The 17,871-nt window shown below is 50.5% G+C and overlaps 8 protein-coding genes across 9 annotated transcripts; 4 read left to right on the top strand and 4 right to left on the bottom strand.

Moving 5' to 3' along the window:
* Window positions 1-281: 281 nt before the first annotated feature.
* Window positions 282-4,347, top strand: DFL_000967 (uncharacterized protein; the record flags this gene model as incomplete). Its single annotated transcript, XM_067639593.1, has 7 exons — window positions 282-457; window positions 523-613; window positions 676-2,859; window positions 2,920-3,102; window positions 3,161-3,304; window positions 3,360-3,985; window positions 4,047-4,347. The coding sequence occupies 7 exons, from the start codon at window positions 282-284 to the stop codon at window positions 4,345-4,347; spliced, it is 3,705 nt and encodes a 1,234-aa protein (XP_067495527.1).
* Window positions 4,348-4,602: 255 nt separating this feature from the next.
* On the bottom strand, window positions 4,603-5,855 carry DFL_000968 (uncharacterized protein; the record flags this gene model as incomplete). Its single annotated transcript, XM_067639604.1, has 3 exons — window positions 4,603-5,061; window positions 5,123-5,412; window positions 5,486-5,855. 3 exons carry the CDS (start codon window positions 5,853-5,855, stop codon window positions 4,603-4,605), a joined length of 1,119 nt encoding a protein of 372 aa, XP_067495528.1.
* Window positions 5,856-6,153: 298 nt separating this feature from the next.
* Window positions 6,154-6,695, top strand: DFL_000969 (uncharacterized protein; the record flags this gene model as incomplete). The annotated part of the gene is made up of 3 exons (XM_067639615.1): window positions 6,154-6,159; window positions 6,225-6,371; window positions 6,426-6,695. The coding sequence occupies 3 exons, from the start codon at window positions 6,154-6,156 to the stop codon at window positions 6,693-6,695; spliced, it is 423 nt and encodes a 140-aa protein (XP_067495529.1).
* A 637-nt stretch (window positions 6,696-7,332) lies between these two features.
* Window positions 7,333-8,787, bottom strand: DFL_000970 (uncharacterized protein; the record flags this gene model as incomplete). 2 transcript variants are annotated; one of them, XM_067639628.1, is made up of 2 exons in its annotated part: window positions 7,733-7,737; window positions 7,836-8,787. In XM_067639628.1, 2 exons carry the CDS (start codon window positions 8,785-8,787, stop codon window positions 7,733-7,735), a joined length of 957 nt encoding a protein of 318 aa, XP_067495531.1. The 2 variants fall into 2 exon arrangements, with proteins under 2 accessions (XP_067495530.1, XP_067495531.1); XM_067639627.1 differs by having other exon boundaries at window positions 7,333-8,787.
* Window positions 8,788-10,711: 1,924 nt separating this feature from the next.
* DFL_000971 (uncharacterized protein) lies at window positions 10,712-12,952 on the bottom strand (the record flags this gene model as incomplete). Its single annotated transcript, XM_067639639.1, has 6 exons — window positions 10,712-11,089; window positions 11,162-11,423; window positions 11,491-11,591; window positions 11,655-11,783; window positions 11,854-12,217; window positions 12,285-12,952. The coding sequence occupies 6 exons, from the start codon at window positions 12,950-12,952 to the stop codon at window positions 10,712-10,714; spliced, it is 1,902 nt and encodes a 633-aa protein (XP_067495532.1).
* Window positions 12,953-13,746: 794 nt separating this feature from the next.
* On the top strand, window positions 13,747-14,538 carry DFL_000972 (uncharacterized protein; the record flags this gene model as incomplete). Its single annotated transcript, XM_067639650.1, has 1 exon — window positions 13,747-14,538. One exon carries the CDS (start codon window positions 13,747-13,749, stop codon window positions 14,536-14,538), a length of 792 nt encoding a protein of 263 aa, XP_067495533.1.
* Window positions 14,539-15,130: 592 nt separating this feature from the next.
* Window positions 15,131-16,177, top strand: DFL_000973 (uncharacterized protein; the record flags this gene model as incomplete). The annotated part of the gene is made up of 5 exons (XM_067639661.1): window positions 15,131-15,263; window positions 15,367-15,464; window positions 15,538-15,549; window positions 15,633-16,077; window positions 16,131-16,177. The coding sequence occupies 5 exons, from the start codon at window positions 15,131-15,133 to the stop codon at window positions 16,175-16,177; spliced, it is 735 nt and encodes a 244-aa protein (XP_067495534.1).
* A 132-nt stretch (window positions 16,178-16,309) lies between these two features.
* On the bottom strand, window positions 16,310-17,291 carry DFL_000974 (uncharacterized protein; the record flags this gene model as incomplete). Its single annotated transcript, XM_067639672.1, has 3 exons — window positions 16,310-16,530; window positions 16,607-17,093; window positions 17,157-17,291. 3 exons carry the CDS (start codon window positions 17,289-17,291, stop codon window positions 16,310-16,312), a joined length of 843 nt encoding a protein of 280 aa, XP_067495535.1.
* Window positions 17,292-17,871: the final 580 nt, after the last annotated feature.

Below are 17,871 nucleotides of genomic sequence, written 5' to 3' on the forward strand. Positions count from 1 at the left end.
CTTCCATTGTATTATACAACCATCACCATCATCGCCCACCGCACCATCTTTCTCTGTTATCGCCCATCGACCTTGAGAAAAACAAACTCATCTGAGATGACGCCGCCTCGTATTTTCGATTCCCGACATTAGTTCACTTGCTTTTGGCTGCACGATTGTTGCATCTCCTCGGTACCGTCGACTGCATATTACCCACAAAGCGATACTTTATTGCCACGAAACTGTCGAAAAGCACACGAAATTTCTTGACCTCACGCCTACCCTTGAAACCTGTTCCAACAATGGCTTCTAGATCAAACTTACCGGAAGTGGGGTCTCGTCGATGGATATTTAATGAACTTGCAGACGCGCATCGCAAGGAGGCAGATCATTTTGAAGATTTTACGATTGCATTCAGAAACGAATTGGAATGGCTTACGGAGCATATGGCGGATGTTTTTACGCAAGGATCTACAGTGTACTGCCCCCAAGCACGATATCGACCTCTTTCACTTTAAGACCATGATACTAAACGATTAATAGAGATATCACCGAATTATACAAGACACCTGGAAAGCTCAGAGGGAAAACTCCCCGAAATCCTCAAAATATAGGGTTTATCGAAGAACAGAAGGTAGGATGCATTGTAGCTCTATAAATTCCGTGTGATACTGTCTCGCTCACATCTCCGCTTAGGACGATGATGTTTTTGTCACGCCGCAACCCAAACAGCCCTTTAATTCCGGTTCGGATAGTATAGTTTCAACCCCAGAATTGATGAGAGACAGTGGATCATCTGCGGCAGGCTCCTTCGGTATACTCTCTAGCGAACCAGTTGAGAGAAGCTCACCCGCAAAGGTGCCATCCTACCAAAATGCTCCAGATATCGTTGGCGAAATTGCAGAGCGAAGAACATGCTCCGACGCAAGTCGCAGGTCATCCACTCCTGCCGAAGAAGATCACCCTAGAAATGGAACAGATGGAATTAACGAGCCTACCTCTTTGGGAACCGAACCTCACGGTACTAGCTCCGAGAATTTCGGAGACGGAGATGGTGGTTCCCTGGGTTCCCCGGCGAGGGGTTCCACAGAACCCCATGCCGATTCTCCAATTCGACCTTCAAACTCCCAAGCCCCCCCGGAGCAGATCCGGGCCATCGAAAGGGAGGTTTCGGTGTCACCCGTTCAGGCGTCCACTCCAGTCGCACCGTCTTCACCCATATCTCCGATTCAACAAACAGATAATCTCGTCACCCCAAAGCCTCTCCCGACGGACCCAGCTGCCGGCTCTGACACGCCTAGTGAAATCGCGTCGCCTGCTGGTGTAGCCCGAAGCAGCATGAACTTTGCATCGTTGCCCGCTCGGGAAACCTTAACCTACAAGAAGAGCATGGGGGGCTCGAATCCAACTGGGCCGCGGAGCAGCCACGTAGATGACAGGGCCAGCTTGTTTGGCCGGCTCACGGGCGGCAAGAGCCTAGGTGCATCAAGTGTTGCCGGTGAAATAGGAATTACGGATACGCCGAGCGCTTCAGCCCCGATTTCCATAGTGCCGGACCAGCACCACACCTCTGACGAGGAAGATGAAGACGAAGACCTTAATGAGCAGCTCCGTCTCGCCGAGATCAACAAAGCCTCAGTAATGCAGTTTTCCGAAAAGAATCCTACGCAACGACTTGACGAGAAGATCAGGCAGCTGAGCCAACAAAGCACCACCCGACTTTCTAAATCTACGTCCGCCTCATCGCTTCTGGCCGCAAGCCAAACTGAAGAGCGCAACGGCTCCAAATCAGCCATGGCTGTTGAGGATATCAGAGATGCCGAGTTATCGCTAAGGCCAAGAGAGTCTACGCAATCGGACGATGGGGATTGGATACCATCGCTACCACATGCTTTGAAAGCAGCAGCTATCCATTCAAGCCTAGAATCATCCTCTCCAGTACGGCTGGTTCCCAAGGCAACCGACACATCCCCGAAGAAAGCATTCACGACACCTGCAATCATGAAATTGCCAATGCCCGCGCCAACGAACACAAAGGCTCTGCATGGCAAAGTCTTGTATCCAACTCTACCAGCATCATTGGTATCAGCCACTGAAGCCGAAACCCCCTCCAACTCGAAGTCTCCGGATGACCTAGAAGCCTCTACCAGCAAAAAAGGCCAACCAAATATCTTCTCTTACGCTAAACATTTGCTGTGGAAGTCGTCCAGACCTGCGTCCCCTTCGAAAGAGGCACCCCAGATTTTCAACAGCGAAGCAGATCAAGGCGAAATCCAAAGGGAGGACACGGCTCCACTATCCGGAGGTACTACAAAGCAGGTCCCCTATCCTGAAATACAAGCTTCCGCCCCCTCGGGTTCGGAGGGGGACTCGGCTTCATCAAGCTTAGCACAACCAGGCCCCGAAAGGCAATCAAATATGAACAAGGGAGGATTGATCGCATATGGAGGGATACCCAAGCGGGAAGTTCAGCTCAAAGGACCTTCCCCTGCTGTCATAGAAGGGATAAATCTTATCCCAGAGAATGCCGATGACGTCCTCAGATCTCCCATCGTCTCAGATGACGATCCTTCGCTTCCTGGGTCACCTTTCTTCGAAGCTATTGCATCAGAAGATGAAGACTCAGCGGAGGAAGATAATGGTCCATCTAACAGCATCAATCCAAGGCCCAGTCCAGCGCCTCGCGGCGTTACCCCCCCAGCGGGGAGCCTTAGAGAACCCCGCAATCGCCCTTCTCTGCAACAGAAAACCAGCGATCTTCGGAAGCCCAATCGCACCCTTTTCGGCGTAAAAGATAGCGGGATTGCGAAGCCAAAGGCGGCACCATCCTCTAATATTCGACTTGTAACGGGGTCTCAGCGTGAAACAGACCCAAGGAAGGTAAGCATCCCTATTTCCGGAACCCTTCCAAAAGATGATGTTGGCGCTAATCCCCACAAGCATGGAAATCACAATCCGCTATCCAACCCGGCGGCCCTCGTGAACGCTCTAGCCGAAACGTTCGGGCCTACTAAAGAACCGCATTCTCGTCCCCTCTCTGCAATGTCCGGCTCTTCCACACACAGCCGTCAGGCGCCAAAATCAATAGCTGCACTTAATTCCGCAGCAAAAGCACAAAAGAGGGTAAGCTTTGTTGCATTTTTGTACAACACTGATGACAAATGCTGAGATCACATTATAGGAACAAGAGGAGAAGGAAAGGAAGGCCGCTCAAAGACAGGAGATCGAACGTAGGAGACAAGAGAACTTGAGGCGGGAAGAGGTACGTCGTGAGGAGGAGCGAAAACAGCAACTTTCAAAGGCGGCGAAGAAACAGTTCTCAAAGGTACCTATTGCCCTTGACACAAATGTTGGTCACAACTTTCTGACGATGTATACAGACTTCCGATGAGGAGGATGTGAAAAAGAAGGTTCCGACGACAGGGAAGGGGCCACAAGGATTATTCCATCCGTCCAAGCTGCTCCCGAAAACAACGCCTTTCTCCCACAAAAGCGGTCTGGGATCCTCCAAATCTCAACCGGAGCTAAAGCGCCAACCCAAACGGGTCTTCCCAACAGAAGAAGAGAGCAAAGTAAAAAGAGAGGAGGCCGGTGCCAAAGATTCTTCTCAGCAGGACCCGAAACGAAGAAAAACCGAGGATCGGGGGGAAACCCCTGCCCCCTCTACCTTCGCACCCCCCATCCGTCAGTCGACCGCCAAGAAAGAAAACCTACCGCCTTCAAAAATTGGAGGTATCTTTAGCCAAGATTACACACCTGCAAGCCACAGCCAAGCATCGTATAGTCAGGTGTCTTCTTTGGCGAAGTCAACATTACCAGCACAGATCCCTAAATCCACACCTTTGCCACAAGTCGACGCTGTCAAATACTCCCATGATAAGCTCAAGTTCGGGACAATGGTGACACCTTCCGCACAAAAGATCGGAAGAAAACTCTCCGCCGCTTCTCGTGAATCACCGGTGTACCCCAATCCAGAAAGCATAGAGCTCCCAGAGATCCACACAGAGTAAGAGCAAGTCCAAACTTATACCCGAAAATGAATTCAGGCTAACTCTCATCGATAATAGCTCCGAGGATGACGATGATGATAAACCTTTCCATGTACCTAAATGGGCTGACTCGCCGGAGCTTCGCCAGGCTTTGCAGGACCAGCTAGGAATCGATCCGGAAACAATATTCGGTCCGATAGCACCGCTTTCCATGGAAGAGATATTCAGAGGGAGGAGCGATAGAGCCAAGTTCAGGGCCCGAACGAGCTCCGCAAATTGGTCCGGCGCTGACCGGTTAACAACTGCAGAGATCGAAGCTGATAGAGTTGAGCGCCAACGTATTCTCGACAACGGTGGTTGGACTTATCAAAAACCATAGTGCCCGTTATTTTTTTTTCCGCTGCGGCCGTACAATGTTTAATATTCACGTCTTCGTAGGCAGATGGAGCAGTCATGTTTAGCTTCAGCGCCTTATTTGTTTATACCTATGTTTCTTGGCGTTATCCCGGACTTTGTTTTCGAGAGCGAGTCTTTTTTAGCGATTCGGGAAGTGCATTATGGCCTTTTCTTTCTTCAGGATTTACGTCTCGCTTGCTATCACCGATAGTTTGTGGTGGCAACTATCTCAAAGAAATCAATTCGGGTTCTCCTGTTTCCAAAGTTCGACAAACTCCGCTAATCGGGGCTTTGGCACCACAAGGACAGTCAGGATACCATCTATTAACTCCAACTTTCCCTCGCCGAGGACCTTTTTTAACGGGGCGTTCGATCCAATTTTGCTCAGACTAGGCTTCCCGTGCATATTGTACTTTTTCTTCTCGACAAGCACGTCCACACCCGGATATGCATATTGGCCTTCTTTGTCCCATGCCGGTAAATTTGACGGTGAGAGAATATCTTCAAGTTGAGAGTGAACAGTCTCGTCTTCTGACAACGATTTGATAAAATCCGATTGAAGGTGGAGGGGGTATAGAACTACCACTGGAAAACATAGGGTAGACTCGGGGTCCGAGGGATTCCGAAGCCGCACCGTAGCATCTTCGGGCAGATCGGGAGGCCGCGTAGAGGCTGTTCTCTGTATCACATGGCGTGTCTGCGTGCCTCTTTTGTTAGGTGGGAAGGGTCCATGGGACGTTTTGAGAGGGGGGTGGTACCTCCAACGCCCTTTTGAGCGCAGCTTCCTTCGCTTTTGACAATCGTTCTCGTTCTTGACCGGCCTGCTGTGACCTCACAAGTACCTCCTTCCGACTGGATATTTTCTCTTGGATCGCTTTTAACGAGCTATTACCCTTATCGATGGCAAGGCCGCGCCGCACGCAATCCTCTGCCTCTGGGATTTTGTCCAAGGCAAGACACGCCCGCGCCGACCGATATAGCGCCTTGACGTTCCGAGGGTTAATTTTCAGAGCCTCGGCGCAATCCAAATTGGTCATTCGATAGTTTCCTAATGCGAGGGACATGTAAACCTTCCGGTTCGCTCCCGAAGAACCGAGTGGCTTCGATGGAAAGGAACTCACGCAGCTCGAGGTTACAAGCAGCTCGATTCGAATAACAGGCGCCGTTGATCTCATCGACGGAACAACCTACGGCCAAAGCCTTCGTATAGAATTCTATCGCATCCCTCCAATACTTGGACCGGTAAGATTCGTTACCTCGCTGTCGAAAATTCTCCGCTACCTCGTCAGGTTCCCCCTCGTAAGCAAGGGCTTTCAGGGCTTCTATGGCATCGTTGGTCCCCTCGGGGACATCGTCGAGAGAGCTCATGAACAGGGGTAGCTGGGATAGGTCCTGCGCGGCAGACTCGTCCTTTCGTGACGGCGCTGGGGGCTTCGATGGGCCATATTGCGGGGCGTCACTCGAACCCACGACGGAAGTCGGAGCGACCATGTCGTAATCAAAGCCGGTAGTCGGTGACAAACGATCGATACAATCTAGAAACTTTTTTTTGTTCTTATGAACTCGACGGCACTTGGAGATATTTTTGTCACTTGCTTGTGGGGAAGCCTTTGCATTTTTGCGAGTTGATGTTGGATTTTACGAATGCCAAGCCAAACCATCTATTCCCAATCATGGTAACTTTCTTTCCTTCTTAGGAAAATGCTGTACAATAAACTCTCCAATATCTGCCGCTTAATTTTGAACAAAAAAAAAAAAAAAAAACCAACACCAACTTGTCGCATTCACAATGAAGGTGAGTCGCTACCGAAGCCAGCCCGTCGCACACGGCCTTTACGACTAATTTACTTCCCGCCGTAGATCCTCGAGCCTTGCGAGGCGATGCTTAGCAATTATGAAGTCCTGGCGCACATCCAAGAGATCAAGCAACGGTACCGGGACCAAGTTGCCGAACAGGGCCCGGCCACGGCCATGAAGCCGGGGAATTTGGAAACGGTGATGAAAGAGGTAGCCTTCGGAAATCGAGTTTTTTCCATCGAAGCGCAATACTAACCCGTTCAGATCATTGATTATCTCTCGACGACCGCGGCGACCGCGCAGACTCCCGAAGGTGCCGTGAAACTCGTGGAAGAGCTAGCAAGGTCACCCCTTCAATTCGAGAAAATAGAAGTGCTCATGATGTTGAACCATTTGCCGAAAAACGAGACCGAACTCGACGTCCTCATCGAGGAGCTGGAATCCCGGCTCTCGGAAGAACAGATCGCGGAAGTCCTCGATACCATTCGGTCCGCCGCTCGGTCCGAGGCCGACCGTGATACCTCGGAGGGTTGATGGGAAGCATCGCAGTCGATTGGATTCGAATCACTCCGAACGGGTCGAGTTTATCGAACCTATAGGCCGCGGCTCCCTTCGATGCTCCGGTAGCGCCTACGCCTAATGAAACCGATCTGGGGTTTAAAATCCCAAGTAGCTCTTGTTCGGAAGTTTTTACTGCGAGGCACAAAGTATGACCAGCGGAATCATTTCGATTCGCATTAATCGGCAGTTTCTACCTGCCGTCCTATTTAGCGTATATGATACAGGAGGAGTTTTGTGTATACAAGATTATATTGTCAAAATTCGGTTAAATCTCTTCATTTTCAAGAAAACGAGAACCGGCTTGGTATCGAACCCGGTCGTCTCGAGCTACCGTTACCTACGCCGGTAGGATGATTTCGTGTTTTCCGGTTGGAACGAAGGGTGCGAATGTATATATATATATCGGTATCGGCTCGATGAGCCCGGAAACCACTTTCGGCCGATGCGGAAGACGTGAGGATAAGAAAGAAAGGAAAAGAAAAAAGACCGGTAGATGAAAACCCGCGCAACAGTTGTAAGCAGAAGCGCTAACGCCAAAACCCAAAAAGCTCAAGTCCCTAGGAGATACAGTGAAGGATGTATGCGAAATGGACAACATTCGTTGAGATTATTAATTACGGCCCGGGGGGCCGCCGTGACTCTCCGAGCCCCCTCTTTCCTTACGCGTGTGATTGTCGAGTCTGCCGTCAGGCCCAGCCTGGTATTGTTGATGCGATAGGGGCGGCTCTTGATGCGGGCCGCCTGGAGGCTTCGTCATTGACTCCCGGCGAGCTATTTCGGGGGAGGATTCACGACCCGTCATGTGTGAGATGGAAAAGTGGCTCGCGGTCCCGCCCCCGCCCCCATCGCCACCTGCATCCGATCTCCGCGGTCGGGAGTTGAGATTTTTAGGGTACGGTTCGTAACCACGGGCGGATCCGGAATCGCTCCGGTGACGATTATGAGTCGGGTTCACACCTCTCCGTTTGTTTGCATTCCCGGAGGAGCCTGGAGAGAAAGAAGAAAAGGAGTTAGCCTGTACGCCCGGCGTTGAGTTGGTGGTAGCGGCGGATTGAAAGCCATGCCCACCGCTCGCGAGCTTTCGCTTTTTAGGCGAATGCGAGGATTCGTTACCTGAAGCGTAAGGCTGATTCGAGAAGGGTGATGATTCGATATTCTTCCCCGACGCCGGAGAAGTCGACGCCACCGGGGCAGACGCCGATGGTTGGGTGGCGGGGGGCTGCCAGTGATGGAAGAAAATAGGTGATGATTCCGATTGTCGATGGGGTTCCGAGGGTCCGGTTTGTGAAACGTGGCCCTGCGAATGTTGGTGGGCGATCGAACCTTGCGTGGGAGTTTGAGACGGCGGGGGTATGCCCGAAAGCTGCATATTCAAACCGGGAGGCGGTCCTTGCGGTGATGGTTGCACATGAATCTCATTCGTGTTGATTCGGGGTAAGGACGATCTCGGTGGTTCCGACGTATGAATTTGCTGCGCATGGTTTCTCGTGTGTATCAACCCCGATGCACCGAACGGAGAGTAAGAGCTGGAACCGGAGTGATGCAGGCTGTTCGCGGTCCCGGAAGGGACGTTGGATGTTGTCTGAGACTGCACAGGGGTCTGAGATATCGACGATAGGCCGCTGGATTTGGGGGTTTGGTGTTCGGTGGCGGTCAGGAGCCGAGAATCCGGCGGTGAAACCACATTGCCCTGAAGCAATTGTTGCTGATTGTGATTGAGCTGCGATATATAATGATTTGCCCATTCTGCGCTCGTGCTGGCCAATGCCCCACCGCCTCCTGTAAATATCATAGGCACGAGCTGAGGGGGTATCCCTCCGCGGAATGCTTCGCGCAACATTTCAAGTTCCGTGCGACGGATCTCGAGTCTATAATTTTCTTGCTTCGTCCTCTCTTCCTCCTGCCGCCGCTTTTCTTCGTCCGATTTTGCCTGAAGAAAGCTCCGTTGGGTTTCCTCGGAACCGTGCTGCCATCGATCCGGGAGTTGGTTTAGGTTCGGCGAGGGCGAGTGACCGGAGAGCGCCATAGCTGCGGGAGGAGGCAGCCCTCTGTGCGAAGTTGACATCGCAACAAAGTCGACCGAATGCAGTGGAAGATGCAATTTGGCGGTCTTTAGCGTTTCTTATACGCCAAAAAAAAAAAAAAAAAAAACTAGGCTCCAGGATCTACTGTGTGTACTATGCCAGTCTATTAGAATTCGCTAGCTCCGGTATGATCGAAGGAGTCTCACTCTAACTAACGATGGTCACCGATATAAGTGTAATGCGGGGAGGTTTGTAGATCTTTAATCGAAGGTTAAAGTCACTAGGAAACGAGACGACAAAGACATGATCCCACCTGCCGCCAGAAGACGGGCACCTTGTGTCCTAGATTACTGTATATTCGGGGATGATATTCTTGGAACATGTTAGGTGGGAATGCTTGATTGAGGATAAATGCTGTTGAAGGGATTTTATTCCAAGGACGTTCAGACGAGAAAGAACAAACGAGGCGGGGAGGAAGTAAGGGACATAGGTGTTGGGAGTGTCGGGGAAAGGATGAACGAACCGTCAGAAAGACAATATTTATTATGAACCAACACAGCCACGAGTTTGTTATGCGGTGAAAAATTGAGGCGGCGATGGCGGCGGGTGTCGAGACGAGGACGAGGGCCACACGGACAGAAAAAGTATAAACCGTCGGGGCGGAGTTGAGAGACCGCAAAGGAGCGAATACTGGAGGGAGAGGGAGAGAAGGGAAGAGGAGGGAGGGAGAAGAGGAAGCGGAAGGCAGGGAAGAGGAAGAATAATTGGGTGTGAGGATACTACTACCACCGCCGCCGCTTCTTAAGATCTCGATCTTGCTGGGAGAGGAAAAAAAAATGAGGAAGAAGAAGAAGATACAAAGTTACCTGGGTATAATTTTTTTTTTCTCGATGGGAAACAAACAAAAAGAAAGAATGAAAACGGGCCTGGCCGCAGGGTGATATGTACGGGCGGCTTGCCTGCTGGCTAGTCGCTAGCTAAGTTGGCGATGGCGATGGTTTTGGATATGGATAAAGGACCTCAGGAAGCAAGTACTTGGCCAAGTACCCGAGTGTGTTTGAAAAAAAAAAAAGGCTGTAAAGAAAGTAAGAAAGTAATATGTACTACGATTGCACAGACTGTAAAGCTAGCGGCGACAAAGAATATATGGCGGGCGGCGGTGATGGCGGTGGTGACAACGGTGGAGGAATCAAAGACAAGGAATTTATGGGTGCAAGTAAGAAAGGGCTGCGATCAAAGCCACACAGGCTTCAGGCAGGTGGGCATCTCGAGCCTACCGGGTTCCAGTACACCAGGAAGACATCAAGGGGACAAAAGGGAGGCCCGACGAATCGAGGCAAGCACGATGCTAGGAGGGAACAAATTTCCTTTTCAATCGGCATCCTAGCTGCTGAAATTTCAAACAGGAAGGCGGGCCTGTCCGTTTTGGGACGCTCTCTCCTGCTGCGGGTCGACACGGCAAGATTCTCAAGATTCGAAGCAAGATTTGACGATGTTTGACAGCCGATTTGGGACTTTCGGCTTGGGTGGCCTGCCCTGCGGCCCCACCATGCCATTTCTTGACTTGCAGCATCCCTGGCAGGGGCACATGTAGAGATACCTGCATGTACTCTGTACATGTGCAGAAGTACCTGCTCTATGTACGCCCCTAAATCTGCACGGCACGGACGGGACGAGATGATGAGTTCTGGAAAATACCGTTTTAACAAGCATCCGCTAGGTATAAGAGATAAGATATAAGGTATTAAGAAGTAAGGTGTAAATACAGACCGAGTAGGTACTTGCTTACCTACTTGAGTTAATCAAGTGCCCGATATGGCATGCACTAAAAAAAAAAAAAAAAAAAAACCTGAGAATAAAAAAGTACTCTAAAGTAAAATATACATAATGAGGAAGAGGGAAAAGAAAGAAGGGGTTGGGGGGGGATCCGTGCTATCGATAAGAATGCAGATGCGATTGTCAACTTCAACCACCCCGGCTCACCCCGGTCGTCGGTCGGCTAGCGGCTGACAACATTGTCATCGGGAACAACCTCCGCCTCTTCCGCCTTTTCCACTCCACCTTGACGTTCTTCATCAACACATCCTCATCTTTTATCGCTATCCAGTTGGTCAGGCTCTTCATCGCGCCCTCGAAATCTGATTCGAGAACAACCTCCTTCATACCCTCTATCAGAGCGGCAGATGCTGCGTGGAGCACATCCAGCGTGCCACCCAGCTCGTTGTCCCCAAGTAGCAAAAACACGTCCCAGATTCGTAATTGTGCCGCGAAAGGAATCGAATAATTGAACAACGTGAGATACCATCGAGTCCCGAAAGACAGAACGGATATCCCGAGCGTTTCCTATGTCTCACAATAAGCAAGCGGGACCCAAAAAGGCCGGAGGCTCCTCGGGCGCTTTCAAACAACACGTACCAGTTTCTGGCTGACCAGCGGATGGCCGGGCTGCAACCATTCCGTATCAAAATCATTCAACGCGTCCATCAACCCCCCGAACCCGTTACTGTAGAGGGTATGCAGCCCCCGTAGCTCGAATAGCCGCACCAGCATGACAAAGGCTGCATCCTCATCGTAATAGCAAAGGAAAGTTGCCGCGAGCGAGGCCATCCCCTGCACGTACCCTATATCGGGGAAGTACAGTGATATCGCATGGAGGACTCTGAAAAGTAATCTTTGCCTAAATAAGACCCTCCCGTTAGAACGTCGCCATGTTGTCGATATATCAGAGAGTTGACAGCACCCACCCTCCTCGGTACCTCCGCCGGAACATAATGTGCGAACTGATCGTTCGCGGCACATCCAAATCTATTTGGACATCGTCAGGTGAATTCTGGCTTGACAGGCTCTGGATTATGCACAATTAGAATCTTGCGGATACGTTCCTTGGCTTTCTATCCAGCTTACAGACATGGTAGCATCCGATTAGATCATCATGTGACTTGTAGTCCTCTTGTTTCTTTGCGCTAGTTTCGAGAAAAGAGAACCAGGCTGCGGACCTCCAGCAATCGGGTATCCCTTTCCAAGTTCTATCGATGAGCTGCAGCAATTCCAGAGTCAGCGGATTGGTTCGCACGGTGATTACACAGCCAGTCTTGAGGCGTAGATACCTTGGGGTTCGAAGTGGGAAAGTCGAAGTTTGTGCCTCCTGTCGCAACGCCCGTCGGAAGGGCATTTGGTTTCAGGGCCATACCATGCCACTTGGCGACCCGCTCGACCTCTTTCACTTTCATTTTCTCGCTGGATCCGGCTATGGGGCTCGTAAGCATTTCGGGAGCACTTTTACTGTGAAATGTGGAGAAAAGAACGTTGAAGTGGCGGCCACGGGTAAAAACTGGCCGGCTGTGCCGCCTGGGTGGGCCGGTTTTACCACCAGGCCCAGGTGTTGACTTTTTACGTTGCGATCTGTTTGTCGAATTGACCTTTGGGTTTTGAGATGCCGGTGCCCTCGGTTTGGGCATGATGAATCCATACCTGTCGTTCATCTTAGTCTCCCGAGTCGAGGTTGAAAAGATGGGGAATATACCGGACAATAACTCACCGATCTATATCATCGGCATCAATATCTTCCCAATCCTCGACACCACCGGCGAGCTCAAATTCAGCCCGGCCATCAACTCCGTTCAAGCTCCTGGAGCTATTCGCGATCGAGCCCCGAACGCTGAGTTGGTCGGCTTGCAGTCCAATCGACCGATTCGATACGACGGAGAGACGGTTTTGTTCCAGTCCCGCCCGGATACTCCCGGACGGTATCGAACCAAAAGAACTCTGCACCTCCGGTGGGGATATCCCCGAATTGTACAACGAGCGAACTTTAAGGGACATCAACTCTTCCTCGACGGTCAGCTCCCTGATTATGCTCTTCCCAGCTCCTTGTAAGGAGATTTTCGACACGTTCGCATGCGACAGGCCGGCGTTCGAACCCGGCAAGGTGGCGGTATTCAACGCTGCGAGATCTTGGACAATGTCTTCGGACTGATCGGGCGCTTTTGACGGGGAAGGGATATTCCCGTCATCATTCCCATCGTATGCCGACGTCCCATCAGTTGCATCCGATGTTACATGTATCGGGAGCGTTGGGTTGCCCTGACTTCTCGAATCTGTCGAATCATCGTTTGTCGCGAACGGCGATGCTTGAGATGTGGATTCTTGATGTATCGGTGGGTCGTTCGTAGAGACTACTGCACCGGCTCCATTTTGCAGGCTCATATCGTCGTCATTCGCTCGCCTATCCTGCCCTCGTTTTTCGCTCCGGAGAGTGTCGCCTTTTACCCGTTAATAGGATTCGTAGTTTCGGATAACGGAAATCAGACGGTCTTCCGGCGTGGGTAAAGTGTGATCGCGATCGTGAAAGTGGATTGGCGCGAAGAGATGTGGGAAGAACGGACAGGATGCCACAACATTTTAAAGCGTTGAGGTACACAGCAGCAGCATGTGCATGTGCATGGGGGGGTTAGTTAAAGGGGGAAGACATCCAATCCATGCCTTGCAAGTACTTACCGAACTTGAGCACCTGCAGGCCGTACGTAAGTAGGGACTTGAGTACCCAGGTAAGCTATGCGAAGATCATATCAAACAGTCCTCGAGAACAAATCCCTAGAGCATGCAGCAGTGGTGATACGAGGCATGTAACGTAAGTACAGCACATACAAGCCTGTGCTATCGAGCGCGACCTACTTGGGGTAGCCCTTATATCGGAATGGGTACTTGCCTACCAAAGCGTGCATCTCGCACCTTGCATCCGCATCCCCCCGTCTGGATTCATCAACACCAACACCAGCCCTGTAATAGCCGTGTATTGCATATCCCTTCGCTGCTTAAGCACTCACCCACTTACCCGAGTACTTACCAAGTGCTTCCTAAGTACAAAGTCGGAGGTATTTAAGTGGTTACTTGATAAGAAGGAGGTAAAGACAAATCTCCTTTCTACTTGACCACTTCGTATACCTCTTCCCCCAATATAATAATCATAGACAACACACTCGCCCCCCAGCATCAACAACATGGACCTTACGGAACCCAGTCTCGAACTTGTCGATAACGAACGAAACAACATTGACGAACAAACCGATCATCAGAATGCTGCCACCGGAAATACCGACCGGAGCGGTCACGGCGCTATTGGAGGGGATGCAGACCAGGCGATGGACCCGGCACGAACCAATTTGCAAACAAAGAAGGATCTATCGCCGGTTCTCAGGTTCTACGAAGGCGATAACATCCAAGGACGGACCTTGGAAGAAATTCTCGAGTGGTCGGATAGCAAGCTCGAATACACCCATGACTTCATCCAAATACTGTTTCCTATCCCCGAAAGGTCCAATTTCACGTTACACCCTGCGGCAACGTTGGACGAGCGGACGATGGAGGCTTTTCGAAACAAGCCCGAATTGCAGGCTTCCATGAGGAGGGCTCTCGCTCGAATGCTTCGATTCTTCGGGTTCGATTATCAGATTGTTAACTTGGATCCCGATGCCGATGGCGCAGCCACCATCCAGAGGCTCGTACACATCGTCCCTAACGCGGAAACGTTCCCCAGGGCGGCAAGGAACTGGATGAACAGCCATAACGATTTGAGGATCACCAGGATAATACGATGCCTCAGATGCTGCGGGATGGAAACCGAAGCTCGGGAATTCTACCGCGCTCTTAAGCACCTCCATACCTCGCGAACCGGTCATCCCAGAAGGATCAGCGACCGCACGTTCATGTACTGGACGCGAGCTGCAAAGCGGGACCTTCGAATACCCCCGGACATGTCTGATGCGGAGGCGGAGAGGTTTGGAGCAACTTGACCAGCACTTACCCAAGTACCCGGTAGCTGTATCAGCCTCCTGTGTAGAATCGTGTAAATAGAACTCCACGAACAGGTGTTTGCCATTCGTACGTACGAAGCTCTCTTGGGAGTATACATTACGGTTACATGCTTCTTACCTATTAGCAAGAAGTACTTGATTACAATAAATTCTATTGGCTACCAACTGGCCCTCGTCGGCCCGCCAATGATAGCCTGGTTTTTCCGACTGATGATAATATATCGACTAGTACCCAAGTGGGCAAGTACTTCTTCGCATGTTGGTTTACGAGATGCCTTCCCCAGAAGCGGTGGTGCTACTGAAGCTAAATCCGATGACGGCTTCCAACCCATAAATGATATCATACCGTGTACGACAACAGTTAGATAAGACTTTGCTTTGCAACGGTTGTTTGGGGGGGGAAAAAAATTTACTTAAATGATACCCCGAGGATCAACTTGTCAGGCTTTCGAACCCGCCATTGATTTTCTTCAAAACAACAGGCACCCAAGGTTAACAAGGCTCTGTGTATGGTGGTTTCGATACCGAGTTCCTGTCACGGGCACTGCTTACTTGACTACGTGCGTACAACATGTCTAATGCTCTAGCGGCCAGTCCGGAGCCGGTGGTTTCGAACCAACCGTCAGAAACGGAGCCCTTGCTTGGGAGGGCCGGCGCTGCCACCCAACGAGAGGATGCTCCGTTATGGAGAAATCTCTTTCTAGGTATTCATGTTTTGCTTCGATATCAATTATCCTTTGCTTCGAGCCCTAGCCCGGTCTCGGTGCCGGAGCAGCCCCGATGGAAACTAACCTCGCGACATCGTAGGAACCGGGGTTTTGGCCCAAATAGGCCTTTTGATCCTGATCGTAACCGTCTGGGTTTCTATTTTCTCGGTTCCCGTGGGTTTGTTCACATTACACCCGGTAGGTAATCACTCATACACGAGATCTGGAGCCAGCGGTGTTTAAAATATCACACGCTGACCCTATCGTTTAGCTGTTGAATTCGGTACGGCAATTGCGTAATTTGTGATCTTATAGGTGCCAACCGGGAGGCTAACATTAGAACGCCGTGTTCCGTGGGCCTTTCAGATTGGGGTGCTACTCATTTTCGAGGCCGTTCTGCTCCTGCAGCCTACCCACACTCCTGGCCAAAAAAACAAGGGCGCCATTGCCCACTCCATCCTAACCGGAGCATCGCTGCTGTTACTTATCGGCGCCGGGGTGGCGATAGTGCTTAACAAGATCCGGATCAAGCATGCCCACTTTGATAGCACCCATGCAATTCTCGGGCTCACAGTCTACATCCTCGTTTTAGCGCAAACCATCGTCGGCTTTGCTCAATTCTATACACCCCGCGTGTTCGGATCGGTGGAGAACGCAAAGGCCATCTATAAGTACCATCGTATCGCCGGATATACGATACAATTGCTCCTCAATGCGACCTTGTTGGCGGCCTCGAGGACAACTTTTGCGCTAGGGCCTTTGAAACTTAAGACCTGGAAAGTAGCCATCGGTTTGAGTTTGGTCTTCTTAGGTAGTATACCAATCTTCCTTGGTATAGCGGTAAATGCTTATACGGGACGATAGGGGTTTTCCCACGTATCAAGAAAGAGAAACTCGGGTTCAAGCGTTAATATGAACTTGGCGTTTCTTCCCTCCCGGTGAACCGTCCTTGGGACCTATAATTCGACAATCGTTTTCTTTGAGATGTTACCCGTTCGAAAAATTCCTCTCACGCACGTCGGTATCGTGTCTTTGATTTTCGGTTATATGTTCTTTGGAAACATTGCGTCGAACTTGGCACTGTCAACCGCAAATTCTCTAATAAAGTCCATTTCCATGTCATGAACCTTTCCGACGAGGACCAGTGAGTGCAATGGCGGTCCCAGATCTGCGGTCGTGAGGTCTTCTAGCGTCCCGACGGCAAAGGTCTGATCGTCCGATCCCAGCCTGGCTATACCGATAGCCAACGAATCCTTGTTATATACTAGGCTCGGAAATTTAAAGTGAGTATTAGATGATGCTCGCGATTAACGATTAACATTTGGTGGGGGGGAGCCTACCTCCTTCTTGACGAATCTCTTCGATAGTTAACATTTGGCTGGCGCACTGTGCAACCGTCATATAACGAGGTGGCTCATATATCTTTCTTCCTCTGGCGAGGTTTTCTTCGCTCTGTTCCTTGACTTTAATATCCAGCAAGACGAGAGTGTGGAGCCCGATCCTCGCGTTTTCTGCAATCTTGTCGTAAAAGGATGACGGTTTCCAGGTTTCGGTGAAAAAGACCATTGAGACGGTCTGCCCGAAATTGTATAATTGGAGACCACATGCTCCGACAGCGTTCATTATAGAAGCATTATGAATAGTTTTGACTGGAATTCGAAGGCTTCGCGCCCGAAGCAATAAATCCAGATGTGTAGTAGCACCGAATGGGTCTCCGACAACGAGGAAAGCAATGTCCGTCGAATTCGCATCTTTCAAGATCACATCGCTATCGGATTCCACGAGCTCTCTATCCGCGATGATTACTTCGCGGCCATAAAATTCTTCCTGGGATGCTTGGTTAGAAGATATGAACACGGGAGTAGGGTTCTATGGGTCCGGGGTTCATACTAATTTTTCCCGAGATACCATAAGGATGCTCGTATATGCTTCCAAATACACCCTCTCCGCTCGTCTCACAATCTCCAGGCCCTTTAGTGTGATATCCTTCTCATCGCTGAGACCGAGACCGATGCAATAAAGCATTTGTCTTTTCCTTTTCCAAATAATGAGAATAATCTTTTGCAAAGCAGAAGCTTCGTTAGATACTGCGTGGGAAGCTTTAAGCACTAAAGTCAGAGATCGTGAATATTTTTATGTTTGCTTTGCCTTCGAAGCTTCTTCGAACTCTTCTGTGACATTTTTTTTCCCCCTTGCGCAATATTTCCTTGGCGCTGTGTTGAATTAATATTAGCTTCCTGCAGGCCTGGCAATTCTCGCGATCAGGCTTCATCTTCACCTGTCGCCCTTCAAATAAAACCCACCACCTGGCAAGGAGCAACCCATAAATAACTACGGGACACAGATCTGCCCATACTCATCGGATGCTAAGTACACGTTTCGACTTGCCCCACAGCTGCTACGCGATCGAAGGGCGTGGACCCAGCACTCTCGTCGCCGTCGACCGGCGTTTCCCATCCACATCTCGTGAAAACACCTAGGTAGTTTGTCAATCCCGCAGGCAAGCTCTCGTTAAATCACGCGAGCTCGAGGAACCACCGGACACGGCCAGCTTTGATAACCAAGGAAGTCTATCGAACCGATAGCCGACGTATCAAACCGACTT

The sequence above is a fragment of the Arthrobotrys flagrans genome (assembly GCF_004000055.1).
Source record: "Arthrobotrys flagrans strain CBS H-5679 chromosome Unknown unitig_15, whole genome shotgun sequence".
Taxonomy (NCBI): domain Eukaryota; kingdom Fungi; phylum Ascomycota; class Orbiliomycetes; order Orbiliales; family Orbiliaceae; genus Arthrobotrys; species Arthrobotrys flagrans.